The 10,015-nt window shown below is 36.7% G+C and overlaps 3 protein-coding genes across 6 annotated transcripts in view; 1 reads left to right on the top strand and 2 right to left on the bottom strand.

The window, feature by feature from the left end:
- Positions 1-1,098: 1,098 nt before the first annotated feature.
- LOC107686141 (spindle and kinetochore-associated protein 2-like) lies at positions 1,099-5,165 on the top strand. Of its 4 annotated transcripts, XM_016483008.1 has the most exons (9): positions 1,099-1,156; positions 2,769-2,858; positions 2,934-3,110; positions 3,282-3,356; positions 3,974-4,016; positions 4,129-4,261; positions 4,423-4,596; positions 4,973-4,996; positions 5,115-5,165. In XM_016483008.1, the coding sequence occupies exons 1-7, from the start codon at positions 1,127-1,129 to the stop codon at positions 4,571-4,573; spliced, it is 699 nt and encodes a 232-aa protein (XP_016338494.1). In that variant the 5' UTR covers positions 1,099-1,126; the 3' UTR covers positions 4,574-4,596; positions 4,973-4,996; positions 5,115-5,165. The 4 variants fall into 4 exon arrangements, with proteins under 4 accessions (XP_016338494.1, XP_016338493.1, XP_016338496.1 ...); XM_016483007.1 differs by lacking the exons at positions 4,973-4,996; positions 5,115-5,165 and having other exon boundaries at positions 4,423-4,938; XM_016483010.1 differs by lacking the exons at positions 1,099-1,156; positions 4,973-4,996; positions 5,115-5,165 and adding an exon at positions 1,179-1,227 and having other exon boundaries at positions 4,423-4,938.
- A 229-nt stretch (positions 5,166-5,394) lies between these two features.
- LOC107686188 (uncharacterized) lies at positions 5,395-8,677 on the bottom strand. The gene is made up of 8 exons (XM_016483099.1): positions 8,672-8,677; positions 8,175-8,355; positions 7,913-8,077; positions 7,753-7,834; positions 7,363-7,449; positions 7,138-7,217; positions 5,612-5,672; positions 5,395-5,454 (listed from the first exon to the last, which is right to left on the bottom strand). The coding sequence occupies exons 1-8, from the start codon at positions 8,675-8,677 to the stop codon at positions 5,406-5,408; spliced, it is 711 nt and encodes a 236-aa protein (XP_016338585.1). The 3' UTR covers positions 5,395-5,405.
- A 529-nt stretch (positions 8,678-9,206) lies between these two features.
- Positions 9,207-10,015, bottom strand: part of LOC107686139 (uncharacterized) — a 9,569-nt gene continuing 8,760 nt past the window's right edge. Inside the window, exons 21-22 of the mRNA XM_016483001.1 lie at positions 9,512-9,663; positions 9,207-9,416 (exon numbers count right to left, since the gene is read on the bottom strand). Coding sequence (XP_016338487.1) covers positions 9,253-9,416; positions 9,512-9,663 — 316 coding nt within the window. The 3' untranslated portion in view covers positions 9,207-9,252. The remainder of the gene's footprint in view (positions 9,417-9,511; positions 9,664-10,015) is intronic.

The raw sequence follows: 10,015 nt of genomic DNA, 5'->3' as shown, positions 1-10,015 counted from the left end.
CATAATTATGTCCCCACTGGATGCAACAAATGCCTCGTTTATAATGGGTTTTAATGTTTATGTCTCGTCGCTCCAGCCGGACTGTGCATTACAGTATGGTGAGGGGCGTAACATTTCCGTCACACGCTTGAGGTATTCGGCCAATCACAACGCACTGGATAGCTGGCCAATCACAGCACACCTCGCTTTTTCAGACCGATGAGCTTTGTAAAAATCAACGCGTTTCAGAAAGGCGGGGCATAGAGGAGAAACAATAATGTACAGTATGTGGAAAATAATGTGTTTTTTGAACCTTAAACCGCATAAACACATTTCATTACACCAAATACACCAAATAACAAAATAAGCTCTAGCGCTTTAATTTAGGCTTCAAAATTCATGAAAGTTATATTATTTTGTGAAGATTTTATTGATGGAAAAAACGTGTAAGTTTCACGAAATATGGTTGAACACAGAGCTTATTTTTTGCGATAATCCAAAAGCCTATGGGGAACCAGTGTGATGCTAACAGCCGATCGGCCTACAAAGTGACGTCATATATATTTTATTTTTTTAAATGACTCTTAGTCTTTTAATAAACTTTTTTTTAAATAGTACAATATTAACTGTCATCAAGACTTCAGTTTTAGTACTGAATTTGTTTAAGCATCCAGGAGCATGATTTTAAAGTTACCCTGACCTGAACATTACATCTTGGAGATTAAAATAGGTCTCTTCCTGTAATTCTCAAGGCCTTGGACTAAATATTTGTGTACTACAAATATCATGTATAGAGTATTCATATTGTGCAGAGTATGACTAAGTGTAATATATAATACAACATTTTTTGCATGCATGCATCAACAGACTGCCGAAAGTAAAAAAAAAACAACAACAACACTGAATTCACAATACATATTTTATACTCAATTTTAAATACTATGCATTATACATACACTGTGTAGCACGTACAAGGCAGTACGTTAGAATTCCATCCCGAACATACAATCCCTTTTCCACTCATTCGCCCTCCGAACTGACCAATCATCTTCCACGCGCTCTGACAGCTGACCAATCAGAGAAGGTCTTGCGTTCTGCTGCGAGCTTTATATTTCCGGGGCTGCTTCAGGAATGTAAACTATTCAACATGGAGACAGTTGATAAACTGGAGGCGATGGTAAGCTGTTTTTTCAGCCAAACGTTTCCATCAGATGTTTTCTAGTGTAAACCGACCGTACGCGTCTAACTGTTAGTGACACAGGTGCCTTTACGATAGACAACGTAATGTAGAACAAACATGAAGAATTACATGTTCTGTAAATGCCTCTGACTTTCCCTCACGTTGGAAAATTACGAAAAACATGTAGCTGGATGGCTAACTAGTGCCACTGCTAATGTCTTTTTTTTTTTACTTGTATTTACAGCAAAAATCAGCCCTAATATGATTAATTTACTATAATGTGCATAGTTTGAATAGAAACCATGGCATTCATTCCGAAAAGTGTTCATTTGGCTCGATGGCTGCTGTGTGAAGCGTTGAGCGCGGTGAGGGGCTGCGGCTGCGGGAGGGCCTGTGCTGTGCGTGAGTCCGCGAGACTGCGCGCTGCATCCCGCACTTACTCCTTATACCTTATTCCATTAGATATTTAAATATGTGTAAACATTATGGGTTTATATAAACACCAGTTATTGTAGCAATTGTTATTAACTGATATCAATTTATATTAAATGTGTCCATTGCTTCTGGAAGAAGCACAGTCCTCTTCGTAAAAGTTTAGACTGATTATTAGCATGCCTACAAAATCTCATAAAAGCTATATTGGTATTCTGTTTAAGTAAAACCATAATATGCAATAATATAATTTTTTTTTCATGAGTTCAAATATCGTTAGGAAGTGGAGACGATAGGGGGCGCAGTGTTGCTCTTTGTAGCGAACTAGCATTAGTAACTTTACTACACTGCCAGTGTCAGAAATGCCTAATGATAATGTATTTTAGTTATTTTGAGTAAAAATATAAAATTCTCTCTGAACAATTTCGGCTGTTACTTATTAAATTAGATAAATGCAAAATAGCTATAATGAACAAAATAGCATAACAATAAACACACTCACTTTTAAAATGATTGCCTGTATTATGACACATCTACATATCTGTATCTCAACACTATAATGTTTTAATGTTTATGTGACAGCTGTGTTTTTCTTCCCAGGCTTTTTGTTGACATTATTTACATGATTGGATATTTCAGCATGCAAATGGACCGCCCTGAATGTGTACCGTCTGTCCAGTGCCCCTTTTATATTGTACTACTGATAACCCAGTTATTAAAGCAGTGCAATGTTAAAAGGGCATTGGCCAGGGATTTTTCTCAAAGGTAGGGTCAACAGCGTGGCCAGCCACATCAAGTGCTGTTAACATGTGCTCTGACTTCATTGCACTACTGTATTGGACAGCTAGCAGTGCAATAGTATTGTCAAAGCATCTGAGAGCAGCTTTGCACAATGTTTGAAAGTTTTCAAAGAGGTGCGCCCGCCGTCTCATCTGGCATATTGTGGTTTGTCTTCTATGTTTTACAAGTCATGTCTAATCCTAATTCTTGGGACCCTATTAGTATTGCCTCTGCTGTCCACTGTGTTCAGAGTAGTGCAATATTGCTAATAGGGTTTCAGGTTTTAGGTTGTTCCCTCATTCAGATGGGCCACTAAAGCGTACAAACAGCAGTCAACCCCGATTCAAATCTTGTGAATGCTTACTGAATTATGATGTTTAGGTCTGTGTCCTTGTAGTTCCAGAAAGCAGAAGCTGATATAGAATATGTGGAAAAGCGGCTGAAATTTGACTTCATGGCCAATGTGCGAGAAGCGGGCACGTTTGAGGTACGTTCGTATTCATTTTTTAATTTTAAATACTGACCGAGTCTGTGTTTCTAAATCTGTGGTTGTGGATTTCAGGGAAACCCTGTTCAGTTGCTGGAGAACCTGTCGGCGATCAAAGCGCGGCATGCGGCCCTGTGCACGCAGGTGGAGGAGATCACGGCGGAACAGAAACGATCAATGGATTCAATACGAGCTCACCTGGACACCACTGTGCAGCTGGTTCAACAGCTGCAGAACACAGCAGATGTGCAGGTATTTGTTCAGTTGTGCAACAACAGCCAAAATCTAACAAACCAAAACAGTCCATGTTAATCTTACTACACTAGAGGCCATACACAATGATTTCACTATAGTTCAGGAATAGTCTTTGAAAAAATGAAGGTTTTTGGGTTTGGACTATGCTAATGGGAAATCTTGTTCAAGGTTCCACCACTGACAAAAGAAGAACAAGAAGCGAGAGATTTTTTCTGCTCATCCATTGCCACATTAAATGTAGAGGTTAGACATTTTGTAAAGCTTTTTATTACCATAATTACACAACTACACTACTGTTCAAAAGTTTGGGGTTGGTATTGTAAGAAGTCTCTTATGCTTGCTAGTGCTACATTGATTTGATCAGATACAATATAAACAGTAATATTGTGAAATATTATTACAATTTAAAATAACTTTTCTAATTTAATCAATTATTTTTTTCCTGTGATTGCAACACTGAATTCTCAGTCTCTATGACTTCAGTCTTCAGTGTCATTCTAATATGCTGATTTAATGCTTAAGAAACATTTCTTCTCATCAATTTTGAAAAGTTATTCTGCTAAATATTTTTGAGTAAACCATGATACATTTTTTCAGAATTCTTTGAAGAATACAAAGTAAAAAAAAAAACAGGATTTTTTTAAAATAGAAATATTTTTTAACATTTAAATGTCTCGACTGTCACTTTTGATCAATTTAATGCATCCTTGCTAAATAGAAGTCTTAATTTCTTAAAAAAAAAAATCTTACTCCCTCTAATTTTTGAACAGCAGTTGCATGTACTTATTAAAATGTAATTATTTGTGATGTTTGGAGGTAAAAGCTACTTTGAGTTGGTGAATGTGTTTCTGTTTCTTTAGGCCGCGTATACAGAAGAACCTCAAACTCAAGCACAGACTGAATGTAAGGACCGAAGAAGACTATCAACATTAAGCAATTGTAACATTGGCACATTGTCAAGGCGTCAATATCAGTAATTATAAAAAGTGATTGTGCTTTTTTCACTCTCTTGCAGCACAGAACATGTGTGACGAGGTGTCTGAGGGGACATTTGAGACTGTCCCGCGGAGTGTACGTGGTAACTTGAAGCTGAATGACCTCAACACGCTCTATAAGCAGTTATCCGAGTACTTCTCAGATAAGGACAGGTTTGTCTGGTCATATTTGTGCAAACACATCACCTTTAACCCTGAGCCCTAACATGATTGATAATGTACTGTAACTTAAGACAACTTTGTGATTTTTATTCATACCATAAAAGTGTTATCCAATACATTTTATTTAAATATTTTAATTCTTGTCTCTTCAGGGGGCCAATAAGCACTCAGAGGATGAAGCTGAACATGAAAGTCAGTGATTCTGCACTGAAGACCTTACAGCATCTTAAAATCATCGAGCTGGATAAAAAAGGACTTGTGTCATTGCTGGCAAAAGACGGGGAGGAAACGGGGACAAAATAGACACACAAACATCACCAAAACATGTAAATCATCCAGTTCCTTCCATCTCTGTGCTGAAGTATATCCCTTCTTGCACTTTGATTGGATCAAAGTTTTGATTTAGAACAGGAATAACGGCGACTTGAAAACACTTCAAACATTGCATCCATAAAGTTAAAGTATATCCATTAATCAGAATTGCATAAATTTAAAAGAAAATAATTTGATCAGACTTTAAGCACTAAACTTATTTTTGGCTGTTATTTTTCTGTCCTATTTCCACTGCATAATGTTATGCAGCCATTATTAAATTATATCGTGACATGTTGTGGCATCATTAGGTTTGTATAAGAAATAACCTCTTGTGCTGTAAAGTTTCTATTTTTTGTAAAGTGAAATGGGTGTTTTATCAAATTTCAGATCTCAGTGAAGCAGAGGCGACTGGTAAGATTCAGTGTATTCACTTTTTTTAGGTTACTGTTGTAATTGAGTATGCAATAAAATATCTTTTATATTTATATATATATATATATATATATATATATATGTTTCCTTTATTTAGAAGCTACTGAATGCAACAAGACACTGGCAATACATTTCTGTAACAACAACATCAGAACATCAAATAGAATTTAAAACATTTAAAAATGTATTACATCTATTTGTTACGGTCCATAGTAACATCAAAGCTCAAATTGTTGATGTACATAAGAACAAGTCTAAAGGCTAAGTTTTTTATTTGGAACATTTTCTTACATTAAACAGTAAATTCAACATAAAGAACACAAACCACATGCCTTAAGCATCTAAAATGGAAACTATTCAGATGCAAAACATCGGGATCGGCTTCTCTTTAACAGTGCAGTTTGACTGACTCTGGAAGTGTCTGCTCAAGAACTCTGCTAATAAAAAAATTCAACGATGAAATTACAAAAATATATTCTAGAGCATTTTCAACCAGGAAAGCCAGCAGAATTTTTCTAATGTATAAGCAATATGATTTACACTAGCAATGTATTCCTAGGGTCAAATACATTTTATTTTAAGCTTTTTGTGCACCTGTTAGGATGATTCTCCTGATCAGCTGCCTCAATCTTCTCTCCTAGCTTGTTTATACATTCTACAGAAAGAAAACAAATGGGGCTTCAATCAGGTAAACTAGGGATAGGCAACGTCGGTCCTGGAGTGCCGATGTCATGCAGAGTTTAGCTCCAACTCTGAAAAAAAACCTCACCTACCTGTAGCCCTAGTAATCCTGAAGACCTTGATTAGCTTGTTCATGTGTGTTTGATTAGGGTTGGAACTAAACTCTGCAGGACAGCGGCACTCCAGGACCGACGTTACCTATCCCAGAGTTAAACACTTCATTAGGCGTTTGAGCTTAAGACTGTTTTTATGCCGGTGTTAGATGGAGGCAAAACCAATGGAAAGGCTTGGAGGCAGCCAATTCAAAACAGCACAGACTTGGCTACACAAGGACCTTAAAATTTCATCTTCTTGTGTTGTTGGGTGGCAGAATCGACAGTACAGGCTTCAATTTTAAATTTTATCGCATACCTGCTGCCACTGACAGACAAAAAACCGACGACAGCTGTGGTTAAAAGCAATAAAATGAGTGGACTGGACAGAAACAATCATCAAAAATGCTTGTGTTTGCAGCGCACACTTCTTATCAGGAACGGTTAAATAAAGTGTTCTTTAGTTGTTATGGATTATGGTTTGGTGGTCGCACGCCTAAAGATTTCTCATGCATCTTGCGACATTTAAGAGTATGAAATAATGTCTGTGCATGTGTGTAAAAAAAACAACAACTGGCGACTTGATATGCTTAATCTGTGATTGTATATACATTGTTGTGATTGATTGTGGCTGGAATTTTTAAGAACCTGGTAAGAAAGTTCAAAAATTTATTTGCAGTGTCTAAAATTTTTATTTCTAGACAATATTCACATCTTTAAATGTACTGTATTCAAAGTAATGTAATGATACTGTAATGTCACTGTAAATTAACATTATTTACAGGAGGCATTATACTTTAAAATAACTATTTGGCCATTGCATACATACCTCTTCAAATATCCATCACACTGAATGTTGAAGTTTTTTTTTTTAGTATTTTGGCCCAGTTGTTCACTCTCATGTAAAAATAGTTGCCTGCTGAAATTGAAATGTATGCCTACATCTTCATGGCTAGATAGACACAGGTGAGTTTCTCTTTACTATACATGTTAGGTTTCTCTGTCAGGTAGGTGTAGATGTGAATCACTCAACCGGAAGTAATCCTGTCAGATCATCCATCCACTGAGTTAGGGTACGCGTCGGCCAATCTGGTTTCGTTTTTGAAATAACAATCGCGGCCCCAGACAGTGAGTGACCATATATATTCAGGTAAAATCGTGTTTCTCCAGTCATTGTTAAAAACAAGCAAACAAATCTTGATAGCTAGTGTTAGAGAAGCAGTCAGGGGAATCTTTCTGCCTCCACCTAAGCTCCGCCCACAAAAAAAACCATCACAATGTTTGCTGAAAAGGGTAGTCTGTACTAACCCTTGAAAGGAGACTAGAAAAAGACTTCTATCCACGCACCTGCTGCTGTCTCTATGTAGTCCCCTTCTGGACAACCCAAGTCCTCTCTCACATCCCCCTCTCCTTTTATGTCAGACAAGCTAGACCAAGCACAGATTAATGTTTGACATAATTTAAGAGTAAAATATCATTCAGAAGACATATTTAATCCTATTTATAAAAATCCAGACACTTCTAGGCTAGTCTTTGTGTTTGCACAGAAAAACATGGAGCTTCAGCACTCACAGGGACCCTGGGTCTCTAGGGTTTCTCTGCTCTGTGGCTCTTTCCAAAAACATTCTTTGTAGATCCTCATCAAGGGTGGAGCTTGCCCTGCAAGATTTCATATGCCATTTCAAAGTAGAAGCAACTTCATTTAAGTTTTAAGAGAGGAAAAAACTAATAATAGAACCTACTAACATGGATCTAAAAAATTAACAAATTATTCAGTTAAAATATAAAAAACATCCACCCCATAAATTCCTCACAGCTGTAGACAATAGACTATTCTAAATGTTAATAGAAGCCATTTCACTGATATATGTCACTTTTTCTTTCTTTTGTCATCACTGTGTCATAAAGTTTACAACTAGTAAAGTAAATCCCTTTACTACGGCAAAGTATTGGGGGTTTTACCTCTCAGTTTCATCAAGGCTGTGACTCTTATCTCTTTTCTGAGAGTTTGCATTATCAGCAGAGTTGCGATCTGGATGATGGTCTGAAAATACAGAAGCACATTACTTCAATTCCTCATTTAAGTTAATAAAAACACAGCCCTACTGTAGATCTGTCTTACCATGTATCTGACATGGGTTTTCACCCTCACATCCTTCCATCTTCTCTGCAATGTCTTCATCATCAAACACCTTTTCATCAGAGGACTCTTGCTCACATTGCCGTTCAGAGTCTGACGGGTCATCATCACCTACCTCCTCTCCCTCCTCACCCACATCATTATTCTCTGCAGGAAACACAATCAAACAGTTTGATTCTCACATCACGGCAAATACATTATTAAGTTTTTAAAAATGATTGCAATGAACAACAAACTGTCAAACCAATAGGATGCTCTGTCTCTTCACTGGGCCCCTGGCTGGTCTCAGTGGACTGTCTGGCTCCAGAGCTGGCAGTGTTGAACTCTGCATTACCGCTGGAGGAAGAGTCTATTTCCTCTCTTCCATCCTTACAGATGTTGATTTTTACTGGAGACTGCAGGACGCTGGACACAGAGGCATTTGTCTGAAAAGAGAAGCAGGATATCAATATAAATGCTCCAGCTGTGATTATATTGATGCAAAAATAAGATAATGGTACATTTACATTTATCAGATGCAAGCTTCTACAACAAAACAACAACAAGCATTTGTATATAATATAAAGAAGTTGTCTTTACTGAAAAAGCTCTGAGTGAATTCAAGTTGCGAAAACACACAGAAGAGATGTCAATAGCATAAAACAAATAATAATACTTAAGATATTTGATGAGTGTAGTATCATATTATGCCAGGAAAGATGACATTTCAAAGCACATTAGAAATCAGAGATGCACTGATACTGACATTTTGGGCAATAACTGAAATTATTAATACTTTTGAAATATAGGTCAAAGATATTATCAAAAAACACCCACCTTAAAAGTCTCTCAACAGACAGACAGATAGATAGATAGTAAATCAAATAAATATATATAAATATAAATAAAGGAATAAATTACATGATGAAACAAAATCAATTAATTATTGCTCAATTTTTGCATCACATTTTATTTATTAATTATTTTCCTATATAAACTTTATTTTTATTCTTTTTCACTTATTTTTTCATTCTTATTTTTAATACATAGACAACATTCTTTTACACTATGTAAATAAAAAATTACAAAAGTATAAGAAAGATTATAGAAATAAAATGCCTGTGTACCCTGGAAAAAAATCAGGCTCTAAGTAGACATTTTAGGTTTAACATTATTTAGGCCAACTGATGTAAACAATCTGGGGTGTTTATTTGAGTATAAACTGTCAGCTGTATATCAGTCTATTTTACTTATTGGTCTGATATGGAAAACATAAAAAGTCACATTTATTGCCCAATACTGATATGATTGTTGACAGAAATATATTATTCAAATATCATGATTCATTGACTGACAGTGCTGCTGTCTCCTGCACTGACTGTGGTGTAACTCTCTGTGCAGACAGTATGGGATGGAGCACTGCCCCATGGTGACGTGTCCAACAAGCTCTGGAGGTGAGGGAGGGGCTCAGTGCCAACCTGCACATCTTTAAGGTGTGTCCTATGGCCTGTAATTAAACAGTGCTCACAATTAGACGAAACTGACCCACACAACATATTCTGAATCTTGATTCATGTTACATTTTTCTGATTCCCAGCTTACCTTTTGGGCTGCGTGGGGTGCTGTTACAGGGTGGATGTCCTCTGCTGAGAGGGATGGGCGGGGCTTCAGCTGACTCCACCCATTCTAGGTGATTGGCTGGTGAACAGGATATGCTGGAGAGGTCTGCAATCTCAGCGATGTCAGGCAAACAACTGATCGAACAAAATTACCAAAACGCGGAGCACAGACTCAGCCAAAGGAAGATTTCATTTATAATGACAAAAGACGTATACATACAAATGCATTTAACAAAAGTGACAAAATACACTACCACTTAAAAGTTTGGGGTCGGTAAGATGTTAATATTTTAAAAAGTAATGTATTCCTGTGATGGCAAAGCTGAAATTTCAGCAGCCATTACTCCACTGCTGACCCCAAAGCTTAACAGTTAATAAAAAAAGAACATGTACAGGTGCATCTCAATAAATTAGAATGTCGTGGAAAAGTTCATTTATTTCAGTAATTCAACTCAAATTGTGAAACTCGTGTATTAAATAAATTCAA

The sequence above is a fragment of the Sinocyclocheilus anshuiensis genome, unplaced genomic scaffold, assembly GCF_001515605.1.
Source record: "Sinocyclocheilus anshuiensis isolate Anshui unplaced genomic scaffold, SAMN03320099.WGS_v1.1 scaffold437, whole genome shotgun sequence".
Classification (NCBI taxonomy): domain Eukaryota; kingdom Metazoa; phylum Chordata; class Actinopteri; order Cypriniformes; family Cyprinidae; genus Sinocyclocheilus; species Sinocyclocheilus anshuiensis.
This window is presented reverse-complemented; position numbering and strand designations above follow the sequence as displayed.